The sequence below is a fragment of the Trachymyrmex septentrionalis genome, unplaced genomic scaffold (genome assembly GCF_001594115.1).
Source record: "Trachymyrmex septentrionalis isolate Tsep2-gDNA-1 unplaced genomic scaffold, Tsep1.0 scaffold14, whole genome shotgun sequence".
Lineage (NCBI taxonomy): Eukaryota > Metazoa > Arthropoda > Insecta > Hymenoptera > Formicidae > Trachymyrmex > Trachymyrmex septentrionalis.
The window spans coordinates 4053420-4074319 of NW_017304543.1; the positions used below are offsets into that span (position 1 = coordinate 4053420).

Genomic DNA, 20900 nt, shown 5'->3' on the forward strand with positions numbered 1-20900 from the left:
CACTAGCGATAATTTTTTTTGTGTAAGTAATTACATTTTAGTTAAAAAAAAACTGGATCTTAAGATTTTATATTGAAGATTTTCTAATTGTTTTAATATATACTTTTTCTCTTGTATTTGGAGAATTTCTTGGTGCGCAAAATCAAAATCTATCGCTTGTGTGGAACGCTTGACATTGTAGGATTCATCAAATGGATTTAGGACTTTAAAATAGTGATTACCGCCGATGACTATGCGATCACCATGATTAAGCACAATTTTTCCAGTTACCATCTAAAGGAAAGTAAAGAAATATTTTTATTTGATATATCTATCTTTTTTCTATATTAACAATTAATCCATCCATTGTCATTACCTGTCCATTGACATAAGTGTCCGCGCCCTTCTCGGGTGTCAAGATTAATTTTTTTCCGTTATTTTCAATAGCACTAGGAGGAAGAAAAAAAGAAGATATAACAAATAATCGTATACGATATTTTAATTAATAATAGATAAGTGAAAGATTAAAAAACGGCATTAGTCATTTGATATAAAAGGATTCAAATATTCAGCAGAAAGTTAAAATAAGCATTTTTATAAATACTTAGTTTTTGCCAAGTAACATATATAAATGCATCTATTTGCAAACAAATTACAATTCGTCGTATATTTATTAGCAACAAATAAAATTTAAGTATTGCGTCGTAGGTTCCCGACTCTTGTTCAAATTCCAATTTATTCAGTAAATGGAGATGACCTCATGAATGAAGATGAGACCTGTATAATACGACATAATACTGATACAGACACATGAATACGATAAAGTTTAATTTAAAAAATATATATTAATATATATATATATTATACATATAAAATTAACAAGATTTACAGAAATATGAAAACACCGAATCCCGTTTCTCGTCTGCTAGTCCATCTAACTGATAAAACAATTTATACATATCAATAATTACTATCTGCTTTATTCGGTAAAAATAGCGACGTGCATTAGAATTAGAAATGATTAGACTTGTCATAAGATAAACGATGCAAAGCATGCTGATAAATAGAAATATAGCTTCGAAAAGTTCCTGGAATTGGCTGCTATAATTTACAGAAGTTGTGAGGAAATGAGAAAAATTCTTATCTAATTGTAAACTCTAATAAAGTAATAAGAGAATGTTTATTCTCTTAATGTGATATCGAGTTGGGATTAAAAATATCTATAATTTAAAAAATATACAAATATTATAAATTTTGTATTTTGCTGCCAAATCTGTTGATAGATATCAAACGTTACAATAAAGAAATAAATCGATGAAAAATCTTAGATTTATAAATGATTTTTCCGTGAAAGGACAACATCTTTATGATGTTAACATTGACGTATTGCACATATAAAACTTAAAAGAGAAGAGAACCTTCATATATTTTTCAGGAAGGCATCCAGCTTTATGATCGCACATAGTATAATTATTCAAAAATATTAGTAGGAGCCTAAGTTAACTATAACATTTTATATTTCTCAGAAATCCGTGGAACTTTTGAAGCTAGTACAAGACAGAGAATATATTCATAGCACATCTAAAATATATTATATATATATATAGACAGAAGAGAAAATTTAGCATCAACATAAACAGAACATCTCTCCTTTTCTCCCACACCGATCCATTCTCTCTCCTCTTCCCTTTTTTCTACTTTGCCTAAACATAAAACACACACACACACACACACACATACAATCCGTTGACACACCAATGCAATTCTCTAACAAGAGGTCCGTCCAATAGAATATCCAATTGTTTAAAAGCTTCGAGTTTATGCGTCGGAACATTTTTTCCGATACGAACCAAACCTGGAGGTATGATATACAAAAGTGTACCGGATAACATAGGATCTGCCGTGAGATTTACGAGACACGGATGCTTATCTCGCTCTTGGAAATCAATCTCAATGGCGACTCCGCAACGACGTAAATATTTGAGTTCCGAGCTTTTCTTCTCTTCAGCTCTTTCTAACTTTTCGCGCGAACTCCTGTAATTATATGTGGCTAATGATTATCGATTCAATATATATCGCAAAAATCGCTAGTCACGTTTACGAAACTCTCAATAACACCATATTTGCACTCGCAACAAGCTTCATTTGCAAGAGCACATTAATCCTGAAACTTGAATAAGTTTTATTACAAGGATAAAATTAAATTATAGTTTTCAGCCCTTGATAATAAGAATAATAATGTAACGGCTAAGAATAAAACATTATCAAATTAAAAAATCATATTTCACAATTATAATATTTTTAAATAAATAATTCAGAATTTACAAAATTACACAACTGACCTTGAAATTGTTTTTTCCAAGGCTAAATGAAAAAAATCGATAATTTTAAATTAAAAATATGATATCATTATAGATGAATTTAAATATTATTGTCTTATTTACTTTTCGATCTTACATATTAAGAGATCAAATTATTTCACTTACATTTGAGTAATAGCCAACTGCTCCTCCGTTTTTTTCAATTGATCTTTCAATTTGTCAATTTCCTTTTGTTGTCGGATGATATCCTTTCCCCATTGATCCTTCGAGTCGAAACGATGGAGCAACTGACGAGGAACAACTCCACACTGCTTCTCATATCCTTCGCGCATCCCTCGTAAACGTAGTACTTCAGCCTTTAATTCGCTTTGAGATAAGTCATTAAATTATCTTTTTGTTAAAATCTATTAGGATAATAAGATTCAATCCTTTTGTATAATTTGACCTCTGACATATTCATAGCATTTGTATAACATACGACAGTGAAAATATGAAACTTTTATTGAATTAAAAATTTAACCTCAGGAGATGTTTTTACCGAATTAGCCGATCGTGCGGATCTTCATTGATACGGATTCGATTAACTATAGCTCGAGCCTGACACGCATATCGAAGGGTCGCCAGGGTCTCCTCTACATGAATGTTGGCCGGTGACACTGTTCCTAACATTGCCGTTCGTGAATTTCCTCCTAGGCTCTCCTGCAAAAAAGTTTGTTTTTACATATTTTAATTTGCTCTTTGTCCATATAATTTATTCACACTGTACATAATAAAAAGTACAGCCTGTATTATATATGATATCAAACGTTAAAAGCGATCGCAAATCTAATCATTCGTAAATTTAATCGGATATTGGACACACTATCATTCATCAATGGCACTGACATTATCTCCTTAGGCAGCAGTAAATAAGAAACAACATTTCAAAAGGTAATTTCCCTTCTTATACTGTTTATTTTTATGGTTCTTAAGATAAACTTTTGGACTTTCCTTTTAATTCTGATCTTTTGGATTTTTATCTTATTCTGTTATATCTTAATCTTTTATATATTCACATATATAGGTTTCAATAAATCGTCTATTATTTTTTATCTCATATTAGTCTAATTCGCAGTTCTTCACAAGCTTGCAAATAAATAAGAATTTAAATAATCCGACGGAAAATATAAATCAATTCAGAATTTTATGTTCTATACTATTGTACATGAAGAATAAACAGTTTTAAAGTATATCGAATATGACCAAATATTTTATATAATAATTACGAATAATAGTATAGGAGTTACTGAAACATATAACTGCTTTGCGAGTGGAATTTTTCCTGCTTGTAATGCTAAATATTATACTATGAAACTGTTATCTTAAAATGAATTTTTACGATGACCTTAAAATGTCCTTTCTTGCATGCAATTAAGAAAATTTTATCATTAATAAACGCAAATTTATGTGAAATTATGGAAAATATGGTTTTTTCGAGCTCAAATGAACTTGCAGTATATTCTATAATACATTGCATATTACTAATTTTTATTTTATTACTACTATTAATTATTAATGAGAGATCATAGACGAAGATATTAAAATAAAGGGAATTAATAGTGTTCGAAAGAATGTATATATGTACAGATAAAGTCTTTTAATAGATAGTATTTTAATTAATAGAAACTATTTTAAGTAGCGACTGAATTCCTGCGTACATTATATTTGATTGATATATTATCACAATGCATTAATAAACTTATATATTATATGGCAAAAATAGAAAAAGGTAAATTAAATTTTTAATGTACAATATTTTCATTAACGAAAATATTAATGAAAGCCGCAGATACGAAAAGAAATCAGCAAGACATTAGAAGAAGCTTTTGACGAAGGAAGAATGCAGCAAAAAATTAGTATCTAAATGAATGTTTTGCGTAGGTAGAAAAAGTTGCGGAGGAAATTAGACGAAACATTAAAGCAAGATGATAATGACACATAGAATATAAATATCGAAGGAATCGAGAAACAAAGGCAAAAGTATCAAATTTTCAATCTACTATTTCGCTAATCTGATCGAACATGATTTCTGATAAATATCACAAAAAGATATCATGAGAATAAGATTTGATTGATAACCAAGTATGTCAATCATAAAGCACTATCATTATTGAGATACACATGTACAATATCATCTTTTGTGCAAATTTATCTGCGTATCTATAGATCGATCTCAACAAACTGCTGCACACGTGATTAAGAGTGATTTGTTGAAATAATAAAAAAAATTCCTCGATTGGATATTTCACAGACATTGCGATGTGCTTTGATGGCTATAATCATTTGTGATCGTAACTCTTCTCCACGTGTAAAATATGAATCAGTCGCAAAAAGCTGACTGTATTTATAATACAAAGTCAGCAGAATGGAATGCTGTTTTTTTCATGTATGAAACTAAAAATATACTAATAACTTCGTAAATTATCGTTTTATCTTTTATGTGTTATATTTATATTTAGTTAAAAATAAAAATATAAACAAAGTAGTAAGAACAAAAAACAAAGTTATCTTAAGAGTTTAATGTTTATTTATGATTTAATTTACTCTTCTTTTCATAATTATTACAACTAGAAATGGGCATAAATGGCAGCAAACAAAAAACCAATACTATTTAAATATTTATGAAGGATACCGTTTCCATTATTTTGGACAAAAAAGGAGTTTCATTAAATATAATAGATAATAATACTCTATTAAATTTTAATATTTTGATAAAATTGAACAATAACATATTTTATTATATTAATATTATGTTATTATTATATTATGCAGATATATTATCGTAATAAAAAAAAAATGATAAAAGGACAGGAAGAAGATAATGATTTCATTCTCAACTGCCTTTGAAAACACCGGATGCGATAATTGTAATGCAAGGGTGCAGTGATGCGATATATTTTTCATAATCGAAAAGTACCTATATTATCGATATGCCATTGTAAAAGAGGCAAAGTTTTTTTTTTATAAGTAAAAACGACGAAAATAGGAATGAGAGGCTCCGGCGCCAGAGCGTACGCATTAGTGCGCACGTACGCACGCTTTCGCGTGCGCATGTGCGCACGCACAGAGACGTACGCACGCATTCACGCAAGCATGCAGACCTCTCCTCGTTGCGTATGTCATTACCTTTTGCGCGTCGCACAAATCCACACGAAACGACGAAGGTGATTGGCGGAGCTGAAGGTGGGGCACCGAGAACGTAAACGCGAGCGTAAGCGTTCCGAAGAACAGAAGGAGGGAAGATGTGTTGAACGGAAGAAGCGGTAAAAGGGAGGACGGACGGAAAACCGGTGAAGCCCGAGTGGGGAAAAGACTTAACAGATAAATATTATACGCGTAGCGTCCACGCCACTCCACGCTTCGTTAGTCCAAAGCGAGAGCCATCGGCAACGAGAGTTCCCTTCTTTTCTCTCTCTCTCTCTCTCTCTCTCTCTTTCTCTCTGCGAAATCTTCTCGCGGAAGAAGAAACTGCGTTTCTACAACCCGGGCGTAGCGGGACGCGTGACGACCTTATCGTCTTATCAACCGATCCTCTAACGAAAGCGGTCTCGGAACAGCTTGCAAACATCAACAAGAAGAAAGACGCGCTAACGAGAACTTGTTGACGATACAATCCCACCACCCTTTTATTTAACATTATTAAGCGTTTGATCAACGTGGACCACGTAGACTACGAGGGACCATGGATCTCGTTTACATACCGGAGTTGTTTACCTACGGATACTTGAGGAATCCGCAGTACCACGACTACGAGCAGCCGTGGAACAGAGACTATTTCAAGTGCGATAGAAGTAAGTCTAGAACCTTCTCTTTACCTCGTTAAATTATCATGATTTGCGTAATAAATTTATACAATATTTCATTCGATATTTCATGGGAAATCTTAACGGAATATTTTAACGGTGAAACGCAATGAATTCGTATTACGAAAATAAACTTGTATTCTAGAATTAGATGACCTTAGAAACTTATTAATTGATAACAAACTACAAGCGTGTTCTAAAACAAGTAGCAGTAAACGATAAAGGAGACCTTCTGATATTATATTTATATATTTGTCGCGAGCAAGTTTCTTCGAATAAACGTACAGGTAAATTTTTTTTTTCCCCGAACCTATATATGTTCAAATTTCCACCAGAGTGCCACGAGGGCCACTGAATGTTAATCAAGTGATCTGTTTTCTGTTCCTGCATTAGACTAGTTCTAGAACTTTCTTTTTTGCTTTTAACAAATATCTATCTTTAAGCTCCAAAAGTGTACATTAGTTGAGCCACAAAAAACAGACCTAAAGATAAAACTGGGAGCATTCGAATGAAAATTTGAAAGCGAAATAATCATATATCTTTTCCCCATGGAGCGGAAATATGAAAATTTTTTTCCATTAACATCAGTGATAAAAATTTTTACTAACATCAAGAGTTGCTAATAGATTAAAAATCCTTAAATATCCAGATTTGAAATCCTTAAAGTTCAAAAAAGATTTGAAAATAACTACATTCTTTAATTCAAGACAGAATTTCAATTTAAAATTATAAATATCTATAGTAAAAATTAAAGATTTGAAAATTGATATTATGAAAAGTTTGACTGTTCGTTATTCAAAACGTTCATGGACGAAGCTCACTTAAATTTATTGTGTACAAACTTTTTGTACTGGATAAGATTTCTCTTTCTTTCTCGATATACAATGATAACTTTGTGAATATATCGCAGATGTGCCGCGAAATTAATTAGCAATATTTACTCGACGTACTTTTGCAAGCAGAATACGGGACATTTTTTCAATATAAATAAAAGACGCTGAAGTATAATCTTACGAGCAATTAATTTGTTGATTTAATCAATAAAACCTTCCTTTTCCAATCTTTTCCCACCTGTGCTGCTTTAAACACAAAAATAAATCGTATGATAAACATCATATTTTTGGCCAGAAAAAATTACGAGGACTCAATTGGCAAGTTATCTCAAGATAATATTTCTTCGCGCCTTTCAGAAAGACGTATCTTATCTCTAATTTTATAATTCTGGAGTCTGGTATTTGGATACTCATCTGTTAATTAATTCATTGTACAATTTCAAGTGTACAATTTCTTTATTTATTCACCTGAGTCCTCGAAATTCAGAAATCTTCAGATAGTTTACACATACGTGGATATTTCTTCGTTATCCGAGACTTGTCATTATCGGCTATTCGATATCCAGACTCTTCGAGTATTTTTCTAATTAGTCGTCCACGCAAATAGGGAAAGTACTCCAAACGAGCAGCATCGACATTATCTTACATGATCGGCATAAGAAAAAAAAAAGCGAAAGAGAAAGTCTTATTTTATTGCCTTATTTTATTTTGAAATATTTTCCGGGTAAAACCTGATAATCCGCAGATTTTCTATCTAGTTTCTCCTTTTTTTTGAAATACACGAGATGAATACTAAAATAATAGTCACATAGAGAGTATAATCATAAAACAGGATAATAAAGCAAGGCAATAAACTGACTAAGATAAAGCAGTCAAGGTGAAGCGAACTAAAGAAGCAATGAAAGAAACTGCAGAAAAATTAGAGCGGCTGCATTTCGGAAGTTCCAGACGGAAATACTTTCATCGGATGTTGCGTGGAAATTGCAAGAACTATAATTGTTTGTTACTCTTCGCGGTTGTTAGCCGCGTAGTTACACGAATTATATTCGTCCGCGTAATATAGCGGGAGGGGGGGGGGATGTTTGTTATTTGGATGAGAAAGTTGCACATAAATGCATTGGCAGAGACAATAAAAGTTACTGCAATTACGATAGAAAAAAGGGAAGAAACTATGTCAAATCTTATCATAGAGTAGTTGCAACATATTTGTGAGTATAATAGATAATTTTGAAAATAAATGTTTTTTAAAATTATCTATTATGCTCGCAAAAATGTTGGAACTACTCTATGATAAGATTGAAAATAAATTTTTCAAAATTATCTATTATGCTCACAAAAATGTTGCAACTACTCTATGATAAGATTTGACATAGTTTCTTCCCTTTTTTCTATCGTAACTATGAAAAAAAATGTTATCGTAGTTACGATAAAAATCAGATACGTAATAAATACAAAACTATTCAGAAAAGAAAAAAGTATAATACTCTTTTGAAATATAGAGTACTAAAAAATTATTGCAATTGCAAATATCGAAAAAATATAGTATATTTTTCATTATCAAGTATCGTCGATATTCGCGCAGTAGCGGCTCTCGTGAAACAATTTGTGAACAAAGCTATTCTGTATAATAGAGACGTAATCATATTTTACGCCGCAAGATATATCAGTATAAGCAGTATAGATAAACACAATAATGGATAAAAGTTATCTGCAGATAAAAATCAAGCGTTTTAGATAAAAATATAATTAATAATAATTTCATAAATATGTAACTCTATTGCAATGTACATATTCAAAAGTATTTTAAACTTATAAACATATGTATATTATTAATAAATCGCACAATTTTATATATAATAAAAATTATTATAATAGAAAAAAAAGGATTAATATTATTACACGAATAAGTATACTTGATAAATTGCAGAAAAGATCCTAACGAATTTACGTCGCATTTTTATTAAATACGTTAGCTAGAATTGCGTACAGCCAGATATTCTACACCAGTCATATCTGTCAAGTAGATTAAAAATGTTGAATACGTATGTAATGAAATACAATCACACATTGTATTATGTGCACTTTCCTTCTACTACGTGCAATTTTAAAATACTATTTGCATCCTATTAATAAGTACATTCTCGTTTCAACAAAAAAAAAAAAAAAATCGCTGAAATGCGTCAGCGGCACGAATAAATAATGCAATATGATTCTCTTTATCATATATTATCATATGTATTAAACTACTATAATCTAAATATATTTTGCGTTGTTACGGAAAAATAATTACGTTATCACGAGAATCTGCACTTTTGATTTCTATTGGAGCACATTCAGTCAGTAATATTTCTTTTATATATATGACAGCTACTTATAATTCTTTTTTAGAACAAACGACTTCAAGATATAATTTATGCTAACAATGAGTATATCGGCTAGAAGAAAACAAATCGTCTTTTTATATCGAAAAAGACACGTGCGTTACCGTATATTTCTCATGCAAATCGACCTTGTTTACGTTGTCATAACGAGATAAGAGTTACATAATTAGACAAATCAGTTGCACGAAATGCATTATTTGCGATTTTGCTTATCTCAATATTCTTCATTTCTTGCTTTACATCGTCTAGTAACTGTTATAATGGCAATAATACTTTGATATTGTTTATTGCGTCTGGTATTAACAATCCCGGTCTTAACGCGGATAAATAACAAAAAAAATTCAACGTTATCGTATTTGGGAGATAAGTTGCAATATAACAGATAAACACAAATGTTTTATTGAAACGCGTTATAAGAAAAAAGTGCATCGATTAAAAATTGATTACGTCGCGAAAACAATGTACGTTCGAATTACTATTGTACACATGTTATCGGAATACTATTGTACACTGCTATACCGATTACGTAAGAACTGTGACATTTGACACTTTGAGAAATAGCAAATTCTTCAGTAAAATTTAAATCATAATTTTTTTTTTACAAGAGTTTAAGAATTTAATTCAATCGTCTAAGAAGAAAAGAATGTATCTCGAGATAGAGACATGATCGAACAATCTGCATTATCCTATTTCGATTGTTTCAAGCGTCTGTCACGCGTATGCTACGTTTCTGTGATACACACGTGTCTATTTTTAGTCAGTTCCTTCGAACAGCCGCGCACTACATAATCCGAATCGCGTTTCAAGCGCAACAGCATCACTCCTTATCAATCATTCAGCGAATTGTTTTCGACATTCAACGGGGGGGATACTCGGCATTAATCGTGCAAACCTTCAATTTCAATTATATTAATCGAACTTGGGAGTAGAAGCTCTTTCATGACAGACAAATTTTAAAACGCATATTCCAATTCTTTCAGTCGGCTGAATTGTTTCTATTAGATTAATCATTCGTTTAAGAGTATAATTGCAATCCGTCAGTATATTGCGATTAATTCCCAAGATTATTGTGCGTAGTACGTCTCCGAGTCTCTACGAGGTGAAACGACAGATTTCCGTGACTCACGAGCTAAGTTATAATCATCTGGCGCTACAAGTGAACGCGTTCAAGATTGTACGTCGGAATTTTTTTTGTTCTCGTTTTTCTTCAATTAACACTGAAGCTGTGACGGTCACCGGCGCTAGTGTGTTTCATTGACGCAAAATAGAATATAATTACATTCAACAAGCTAAGTAGCTATATAAAGAACGCATTATACGTAGTAATTAATGTATTTGCTGAAAATTTCGTTTATTTATCATTTATTAATGATAGCAAATGTAACTTTCAGAAGCTAAACGTACACGTGCATAGTACGATTCAGTAAAGCAAAATGACTTTCGTCCGAAATAAACAACGAAGAATTCGTTAATTTGTTTAATAATAAATGTATAATTTAAATTCCGTTAGTCGCTATATTTTTTCAGATATAAAATATTATGAAACATACGTATTAATTGCAAAAGACTCACTCCATTTTGTATTCATTAGCATTGTATGATTAATTCAATGAGAGTTCGATATTTTGAGTATAAAATGATTTCATTATGCGAGGAAAATGTCGACAGTTCTGATATTTTTTTTTCATTTAATTCTTTGATTACTGAAATGTCAGATAGATTTTCTCTGAAAAATACTTTGAATTTTTATCACTTATAAACTGTACCACATGTCGACTTATCGAGAAAAGTATCACGTCGTAAACATTCGCGTTAGCAAACTTAGAACCGGTATACCAAAGAATAAACAAACCGGTTTGACGAACAAGTTTTATATCACTTGTAAAATGCGACATAAAATTTCTATCGACAGAATGAAAATATTTTCAATTCCTATTAGTACGCGTATTGAATATTTCAAAAAAGTATAGCAGAAACGGTCGGTGAAAAAAATTAAATTCCTTCTTTTCTCATTAGTCTATTTCGCATTGTTGTTTAGGAAAATCAGTGGAAAATCAACGAACCGTACAGCAGCTATCCAAAGAAAACTGTCACTTTTGCAAAGAAATGAAAAGAAGAAATCTGGCAGTTTACATAAGAAGTAAATCACGAAGCGATTCCTGTCACGAAGGGATTCAAGAAGAAGAGGAGAATGACGTGATGTACAATGAGAGAAAAATCGTAAACGCCGACCGAAATAAGTCAGCGAAATCGTCATGTAATGCAGAGAAATCATAGCCTCTTAGTATTATACATAATGGTCACAACAATAATATTAATTTTATATTAAGATAAGTATAACATGCAGATGTAAATATAAATATGCATACACTGAAAAAAATCAACTAAATAAACACATTTAGTGTTGTTTGCAGATATGGTTAATTCAACAAATTTTATTTAATCCAATTCAACTGTAATCTGCTAACAAATTGTTGAATATTAAACAAACTACGGTTAAATTCAATTAAAATTTGTTGAATTAATCAAATCTACAAACAACTAAATGTATTTAGTTAGTTGAACAAATTTTTTTTCAGTGTATATAATGAAGTTATGTTTAGTTAATTATAAGCTTATATATAATATTTTAGATTTATGACCATTAAGGAGGTTATAAGACAAATTCAATATGTTAAGAATTACTTGAAAAAATTACAGATTATTCTAAATTGCATTTAAAAGTAATACAAAAAAATTAAAGACAGTTGATCCATCTGGATTAAAAGTTATTTCAATAAAAAGTAATATTTTTTAAATTTGTTCTAGAAATATATGCAAATATATTATAAAATAATGATAAAAATCTCAATTTTTTTATGTAAGTACTTTATGAATTTAAAAATATTTGTGTAAAGTTACATTGAGATGCAGATACTAATTGCTCAATAAATAAACAAAATATTTATTTGTTATAAACTAATTGGTGAATCTCAATGAAACTTTGCATAAGTCATTTTTAGTACTTAAAATATTTATATAAGAAAATTTAGATTTTTGTTATTTTTAAAATTTTTGTTCATAATAATAAAATAAATAATCTATAAAAATGTGTTGCTCAATAAAAACAGACTGTTGCGAACACAACTTTCGCATGTATGTAGTTTGTTTAAAGCATAAATATTAATATATATGTTTTATGCCCTTATAACCTCCTTAAATGCTATGTTTCTGAAAATATAAAACGATAAAAGAGAATCGCTTTTTGAACTGTTTTGTATTTTACAGCATGTATATGCGGAACAATTTTTTAAAATTATAGATGCATAAGTATTTAAATTAGCACAACTAGATGCTATAGCCTTAAAAACAGGTGTAAGTAAAATGAATTTCCGTTAATGAATAAGAAGATAGAGTTAAATTAAGATTTATACTGAAGTATTTGTGTAAACAGAAATATTTTATCATTACTACTTCATACATTCTTTCGGTTATACATTATGCAAGCATAAATTTGTTCAACATTGATCATACGCTAGTCATTCAATAAATATCTGCGTAAATGTAAATGTTAATCACTAAGATTGTTTATTATGACTTAAATTTTGTAAATCGTATTGACTTTTGCACGAATTAGATTTATACTATTGAAAAAGTAAAAAAGAGAAAATATTATTAACGCTTAATACACATCATTCGTGTCCTGTACATTTCTTTTCTTTGATTTATATACAACAATTTTATATATAACAATTTATATACAATTTATTATAAATATACGACTTTCTGAAGATGTCAAAATATATGTAAAAATTGCTTGCTAATGTTGTAAGATGAAAATTAATCCAGTACATGAAAAACCCATTGTGTGTAATAAGGATGCCAAAAATGTGTGTTATAAGGGTTAAATCAATTGTAATATTAGAATCAATTATTATCTTGCTTGAGACAATAAGAGAAAATATATCTAGAATTGTACGTTTTAGTGATTTTCATATAAAAAGCTTAACAAAATTAATGATGAAACTTCAATGAAGTTAATTCCAATAGAACTTCATAAATTAACTACTTGTACATAAGACTGAATACATTTTTAGGATAAGTGTATAGCGAAATAAGTTAATTTAAGTACATATTATTATTATTATGCTGATACGATAATGAACGATGTACTTAGGTCTGAGAAATAAGATTTTAATTTTTTCATAGAGATGAGGAAATATTGTAGAAGCCAGAATTAATTGATATGCTTTTTCTTTACTTGCAGTTATTTTACTTGTGATATAACAATTGTATTTTAAAATATGTATTTTAAGTTTGTATGATCAGACATAATAAAATTACGTTGCTATCATAAGCGTTTTTACTTTCTATACTTGCATAATTTAAATAAAGTTATTCAATGACTTGTAATCATTAAGAAAAAAATTGTTATAACATATAATAATAATAATAATAATTCCAAGGATATACATAGATGCCTATTTTTTCTTTCCCTCTCTTTCAATAGAAAAGTTATTACCATAAACTATCTAAATTTATTTATATTGGACACTATACAGAGCAGATTGCTATTTTATATAATCACAAAGTGTATGAAGTTAAAAAGTATTAATATAATATTCTATAACAGATTAGAATAGATCATGTAAGGATTATCGCGTAAAGTCTACATTTATTTCTTCATATTTATTCGAAGATATTTTTAAGCTTTCAATTTTTTTAAAGAATGTGTTTATTGGATTTGCAGTAATTTTCACATTTCCGTTAATTCAAAATATACACAAATATAATAGTATTATACTTACCTTTAATAGCCACGTCAACACTGATTCACGATATGGCACAAAACCTTGTTTACGATTGTTTGTGTTCTCTGTGAGTGATGCAATAACTTTTCCCAAGGTAAGTAAAGACTTGTTAATAGATACACCTTCCTGTAACAAAGCGATATATATTATATAGTATTATCAATTATTTAATGAATTTTGTGAATAAAATATTGTATCAGAAACTGACCCTTAATCTATCACCAGTTGCAGAAGTTTGACTTAATCTCTCACTACCAGCTAAGTCAACCAAATTAATTTTACTACGACGATCAGCCTCAAGTGGCTCACAATCCAACTGATTATCTATATGTGTCTGAGTTAATATAATACTGAAAATGCTGTGAGATCGTGAGCTTTTCTCATTCATACCAGTTGCGGCCGTGGCTCTTTGTGAGTTCCCCACTTTAAGCCAAGTCTAAAAAGATTGCGTCAACAAATAAATAAGTATGTATTTAAACAATCGTAATCACGTTATGAAATTATGAAAATACCTGTAAGTCTTTGTAGTTTTGCACACAATGCTGACTCAAATCAACGACGTAAGGTCCAAAGACAGGATGCTCCCTTACTTTAAGGGGAGCCTTCTTCGATCCATTATTAGTATTCGCCAACAGATCATGTATTTTTTCATTATATATTTCAAAATAGCTAATTTCTACAGTAGTCTCGATCTGTGGAGTGTCACGCGCTCGTGTAAATATTTCCTGGCAAAATCTTGGTATGATACCGACTCTTTCGTCAAATGGCATCGCGCTTAATTGCACAGATTCTGTGCCCATTAAACTATAACTTTTTCCTGATCCCGTCTGTCCATACGCAAACAAGCAGACATTGTATCCCTCGAAAGCATTTTGTACTAGAGGCAACACCATATTGCGAAAGATGACCTCTTGATTGGCGTGACCAGGTGTAAACGGATCGTTGTATGAAACAAAGCAATGATCATACATAAAAGTGTGATGCGCAGATTCGCATTCCACAACAACATTCTGACCATTTCCTTCTAAGATTGTAGTAACCTTTGGATCATTTAATTCTCTGAAATAACAAATATTGTATAAGTAATGAAATGCTGTTTGCTAGTAAACAGAATAAAAATAGAAAATAAAAAATTAATTAAGGACAAAGAAAATCAAAACATAAAATCTTCAAATCTTAATATCTTATTGATAAAACAATTTCATCAATAAGAAACATTATGTACAAATGTATAAGTCTTTCAAAAATTATAATTTAATACATGAATATTTCAATTTTAAATAATTAAAAAATGTACATATACAATTGTAAAAATTTATTATATAATGGTTAATAAATAACAAATCTAAGGACTCTTCCTATACAAAATAAATAATAATAAATAAAGGGCAAAGTAAGAGTCGACACATTTCTTTAAAATTAACCGAAGAATATAGCATCATTAATAAGAGGTAAAATTACATGAAGCAAAAATAAATTAAAAATGAGAAAATAATAAAAAAAAAGTTACAAGTTTCCACTACCGGATTGAGCCCTCTTCAGACATTAACGTAACGAAAAATTCGTAGTACAAAATCAATTATCGCAAATGATCGCATATGCATTACATTCACAGTTCAGGTGTCTTGATGTAGAGTTCGACATTATTTCCATACGATTGAACAGTCAAATGTATTAAAAATATCTTGGCAAGGCTCTAGTAGATAAAAAAGATGAAATAAAAACTTCTTACAAAAAAATCCACGTAAATAAATTAACTTTTTTTTTTATTATTTTCTTATTTTTATTTTATTTTTACTTCATGTAATTTTACCGCTTGTTAATTGTAATATATTCTTCGGTTAATTTTAAAGAAATGTGTTGATTCTTACTTTGCCCTTTACTTATTATTATTTATAATGGTTAATCTTACTTACTTCGAATTCAAAGGTCTGATGCGTATTCCAACTGTGAGATTGCTACTTTCACCATCATACATTGTCTGTTCTCCAACAACTATGTCATCAATTTTCTGGGATGGAGTTTCCAAGTGTACCACATTAAAACAGTCTGGTGTGCTTTGTGATAGAGCATGATCGCTGAAGTAACGTTTCACAGGTGTCCTTGCAGTGGATAAAACATTGAATTTGGTATTGGCACTGGGTGTATTTATTCTCGTTTGCTTAGGTGTATACAATTGTATGGCAGGTGTTTTTTCATTGAACGATCCGCTAACAAATTTTGTTTTAATTGGGGTCTTTATATTCCTTTCAATGAACGTGACATTACTAGATACATCTTCCCGTTTTACTAGGTTTGTAAGTTTCAGACATGATTCTGTATTGGATGATTTGCTTGGAGGCCCTAAAGTTTCTGCTATTTCAGGTTTTGAAGATTCCTTCTGTAAAGGACATTGCACTATCTTGTTTGTATTCTGTCCCTTTATTGAAGCTGATGACTCTTTGGACAGAGGATACAAATTTTTCTTTCTGCAATAAAAGTCATTATTTTATTTTGATAAGTTATTTGATTTATATTTAACAAACTTAATAAGATTAAGACTAGGTTGTTCCATCTTTCGGTAAATTTTAGCTCACTGTTTTATTCTCTTACTTCCTTATGCTCTCCTTATACTCTTACTTTTTTATTTACCTAACAGATAAATTATCACATACTTTATCTGAAAATAGAACAACCAGCTCTAAGTAAAAAAAGAAAAATGAGATTTGAAAAAAAAAAAACATTTTTAATTTTAACTAATATTGTTTTAATATAACTACTACATTTGTATATTTTATTTTAACATAAATAAAAATAGAAAAATATTTTATTTGGAAACAATGCGTGATTTATGCAGTGTTTATCTCGTACGACGTACGATAATTTTTCATTCTCTCATCTTGCAAGTGACGGTTAAACAATGTCAAGCAAACTTGATCTTACGTTTTTATCGCAGGGACGGTGTTTTCCTTGTTAGAACTCCTCGGCGAAGTCGAAAAGAGAGCTTCGCAGTACCCGTGGCTAGAAGATTTCAAGCTCTGGTGAGACATTTCGGTAGAAAAAAAGCTATTTAGTTCATTAGTAAGATGATGCAAACGAAATTTAAACGAATTTGAGTTTTGTGACCTAACTTTACGAGGCACAGGACTCACAGCATGAAGTATAAAAAATATAATAGACGCGACGCATGACGCGAATTCATCTTCTCGCTGGAAAGCTAGAGGCACAGTATAATTATGGCTGTGTTCCAAAATTTACTGCAAGTACTAAAAATCTATAGTTTACATCACGTGCACTATAGATTTTCAGTATTACTGGCAGTAAATTTTGGAACACAGCCTATAGAGTGGATATGAAGAGAGTGGCGTCAAGCATGTGCCTAACGCTGATTGGCTCCACCATTAAGTGTCCTTAGGAAGCATTTATATGTGAGCGCTCGTTGTTTTTTATGTATTCTTTTAGGTTATCCAATCAGTATTTTAAATCTGGAAGAATACATCAATAGCAACGAGCTATTAGTAACTGATGCTAAAGTTGGAAACACAATGAAAAGCACAGATGATAGAAACGGGAAATAAATTTTAACTTATCAGAAACCATGTATACTAGAATGGACGCTTTCTGATAGGTTGAAATCTTTTATTCCCTGTTCTTATTGCCTGTGCCCTTCATTGTGTTTTCCACTGCTTAATCCACTGAAGGGATTCGTGAAATCCACGTCCGTGTCCAGACTCTGAAGGTCAAACTGGTTGAAGCCTTTAAGACGTTCGAAGGTTGAAGGTGGTTGAAGGTTAGGTGGAATGGTGGTTGGTGGTGGTCGTGTTGGAATTAGGATTATTAGGAGGCAGCAGGGGTGAGTGAGGTTAGTTGAGTATACGTGGTTTATATGACGTACTTTGCTGGCAAAGTTGCCTTTGATTGTATCTTGCCAGCACAGGCACGTATGTTCACGTCACATCAGGTGAACGCATCTCATTTGTGTCAACGAAATTACAAAGGAGACCACGATGACAGGGGATAACCGGGCCTCCATACGCAAATGGATCTCGAGAATAATAGTCGCCACGTTTCTCGCGCTCATTATTTTGAATCTGCCGGCGATCTGCGAAAGCCACGACGACCACAATCATGAATCGCCGAGTTACAAGTATTCCAAAGAAGCCAACGAAATCTATTCAAATGAACATCAACATCAACATCAGCATCATCATCATGATGATGATCATGTTCACCGTCATAAGCACTCTTATTCGACGCAAGCAAATACTTTACATAGGGATCACAGTAATATTATTTTAAGAGCCGTTGGATCGACCTTAATCATATCTGCTGCACCTTTCTTTATATTGTTCTTTGTGCCTCTGGATAATACTAAACAACGTGAGTCACTGCTCAAGATCTTGCTGAGTTTTGCATCCGGTGGCCTACTGGGTGATGCATTTCTTCATTTGATTCCACATGCGATGATTCCTCATTCGCATGAATGTTCAGAATCACACTCGCATTCTCATTCCCATAGTCACCATGATGAGTCAGGACTTCACAAACATGATATATCTGTTGGTTTGTGCATATTGTTAGGGATGACAGTATTTCTAATGGTCGAGAAGGCAGTACGCATTGTTAAAGGCGATCACAGTCACTCACATGTCCATCATGATTCTCAAGATAAAAAAGATAATTTGTTAGAGAAGAAAAAGGAGAAGAAAGAAGAGAAGAAAAACAGTGATAAAACAATTTCCAAAGCACACAAAGCACCTGAAAGTGCTGAAATCAAGATCGCTGGTTATTTGAACTTGGTGGCAGACTTTCTGCATAATTTTACAGATGGTCTAGCTATAGGAGCTAGTTATATGGCTGGAAATAATATTGGCTACGTAACGACATTCACGATACTGTTACATGAGATTCCACATGAAATCGGTGATTTTGCCATTCTGATACAAAGTGGATATAGTAAAAGAAAGGTAACAGATACAACATTATTGTCTATGACAATTTACTTGACAGTTTACTTGATAAAATTACACAAAATATAAAATATGATCAAAGATTCTTGTAGTTGTGACCTATTATAAAGTTCAACATGTGCAAAAAATTTACAGTTTTAAAAGTTTTTTTATTTTTTGCTGTTTTAAAAGTTTTATCATTTTGTTTATATAGGCTATGATGCTGCAATTAACCACTGCTATAGGAGCTTTATTAGGAACTTTTGTTTCTTTATTAGCAGATGGAATGGGTAAGAAACATGTAATAGCAACATTTAAATAGACATCAGATTTTAGCTTGTATTCTATTTAATTTTGTCTTTGTGTTGTAGGTGATTTTGCAACAAGGTGGATTCTTCCCTTCACAGCAGGAGGTTTTATTTACATTGCAACTGTTTCTGTAATACCAGAACTTTTAACTGCCACTAAACTTTGGCAATCAATTATGGAGATATCTGCACTTCTTTTTGGAGTATATATGATGGTTCTTATAGCAGACTACGAATAAGAAATACATTAGTTATAAGATTAATTTATTTTGTTATATTATTTTCATTCAGTTCATTTCATTCTTGTTCATTAAGCTTTAAAAACATTATTGGATAAGTAGCAGCGCAGAAAAGAAATTTGTTTTTAATGCAATTAACTAGAATTGCATTTATGTCTCAGTGAAGAACAAGATTATGAAATGAATGGAATTGTAAAAACAATGTATAACAAAAAAAGATTTAAAACAGTTATTATTTTTACATTAAGAAAAAAATCTCAGTGATTTTGTGAAATATAAAACATTTAAAGATCATTACGATTTATGTACTACATTATGATATTACTTTAATATAGCTAAATAGTGTGTTTGATAATACATATATATTTTGTTATAAAGAGTAATTCATATTTCATATTTGCATAATTTATTCCTATACATTTTTTTTTATTATGTTTAGTATGTTTTTTTAGTTTGCGTATAAGACTACATTTGATAAATAGTTTGTTAGAAATTATATCCCGAATTTATAATGATTATTATCAAGATAAGTCTGAGAGAAAGATATATATATACATATATATATATATATATATATATATATATATATATTGAAAAATATCACAAATAATCAGTGTTCAGAGGAAGTACTTAATTTGTTTAACTTTATATTTAGAGTGCCTAAAACAAGAAAGATATGATCTGAAAATACTAAGTCAAACATTTGGATGAAATAGTAGATACATTTAAAAATTGTGGATTAGCTTGAATGATAGCAAATGTATGTTGTGCGCATAAATTCAAATAAGAACGATTAGTTTAACTCTTTATTGCTTATTATACTTATACAATAAATCTATTCTCATGATTGTTTATAATGAATCTTTTTGTTTCTAATAGAGCCTAAATACATTTACTATATATAACTACGATTGTGTGAAAGTTTGACAGATTTTATAGTGCCATAAGCGGTAATTTTTTATTGCTGAAGATGGTTTAAATAGTGAACCAAAACGTACAAAATTGATTTGATGACATATTAATAGGTATTAATTAGCATTGCGCAATATAATATCCAGCGCTGACTCTAACGCATTTGTATTTTGCCGTTATTTTTTCATTGTATTAAATATATTTTCTGCATGATGTGATATGATGTAATGACTTGCAAATGGCATATGCCTGCAATCTGTTAATACAGCTTAATTCAATGCTTTTGAATTTACAATAAGATATAGATAAAATATAAAAATTCACATAAACTATAAAATTGCTAAAAAAATGTTTTTCCAAAATAAAG

The 20900-nt window shown here is 30.5% G+C and overlaps 3 protein-coding genes across 5 annotated transcripts in view; 2 read left to right on the top strand and 1 right to left on the bottom strand.

Moving 5' to 3' along the window:
• LOC108745588 (kinesin-like protein KIF14) overlaps window positions 1-17265 on the bottom strand; it is a 19411-nt gene extending 2146 nt beyond the window's left edge. The window contains exons 1-10 of one of the 2 annotated variants that reach the window (XM_018481818.1): window positions 17069-17265; window positions 16063-16614; window positions 14659-15205; window positions 14355-14582; window positions 14144-14272; window positions 2839-2999; window positions 2466-2666; window positions 1735-2013; window positions 356-428; window positions 104-273 (exon numbers count right to left, since the gene is read on the bottom strand). In XM_018481818.1, the coding sequence (XP_018337320.1) occupies window positions 104-273; window positions 356-428; window positions 1735-2013; window positions 2466-2666; window positions 2839-2999; window positions 14144-14272; window positions 14355-14582; window positions 14659-15205; window positions 16063-16614; window positions 17069-17175 (2447 nt within the window). In that variant the 5' untranslated portion in view covers window positions 17176-17265. The remainder of the gene's footprint in view (window positions 1-103; window positions 274-355; window positions 429-1734; window positions 2014-2465; window positions 2667-2838; window positions 3000-14143; window positions 14273-14354; window positions 14583-14658; window positions 15206-16062; window positions 16615-17068) is intronic. The other variant, XM_018481820.1, reaches the window with a different exon arrangement.
• LOC108745590 lies at window positions 5515-11698 on the top strand. The gene is made up of 2 exons (XM_018481823.1): window positions 5515-6130; window positions 11395-11698. Exons 1-2 carry the CDS (start codon window positions 6022-6024, stop codon window positions 11631-11633), a joined length of 348 nt encoding a protein of 115 aa, XP_018337325.1. The 5' UTR covers window positions 5515-6021; the 3' UTR covers window positions 11634-11698.
• Window positions 17266-17785: 520 nt separating the features above from the next.
• LOC108745589 (protein catecholamines up) lies at window positions 17786-19653 on the top strand. Of its 2 annotated transcripts, none has more exons than XM_018481822.1 (4): window positions 17786-17987; window positions 18058-19092; window positions 19289-19364; window positions 19446-19653. In XM_018481822.1, exons 2-4 carry the CDS (start codon window positions 18133-18135, stop codon window positions 19619-19621), a joined length of 1212 nt encoding a protein of 403 aa, XP_018337324.1. In that variant the 5' UTR covers window positions 17786-17987; window positions 18058-18132; the 3' UTR covers window positions 19622-19653. The 2 variants fall into 2 exon arrangements, with proteins under 2 accessions (XP_018337324.1, XP_018337323.1); XM_018481821.1 differs by having other exon boundaries at window positions 18063-19092.
• Window positions 19654-20900: the final 1247 nt, after the last annotated feature.

Bases quoted from the DNA above. Each gene is read 5' to 3' on its own strand.
- LOC108745589 (XM_018481822.1), top strand. From the start codon at position 18,133: ATGACAGGGGATAACCGGGCCTCCATACGCAAATGGATCTCGAGAATA. The intron at 19,093-19,288 runs GTAACAGATACA...TTGTTTATATAG, and splicing joins GTGGATATAGTAAAAGAAAG to GCTATGATGCTGCAATTAAC. The intron at 19,365-19,445 runs GTAAGAAACATG...TTTGTGTTGTAG, and splicing joins TTTATTAGCAGATGGAATGG to GTGATTTTGCAACAAGGTGG.
- LOC108745590 (XM_018481823.1), top strand. From the start codon at position 6,022: ATGGATCTCGTTTACATACCGGAGTTGTTTACCTACGGATACTTGAGG. The intron at 6,131-11,394 runs GTAAGTCTAGAA...ATTGTTGTTTAG, and splicing joins CTATTTCAAGTGCGATAGAA to GAAAATCAGTGGAAAATCAA.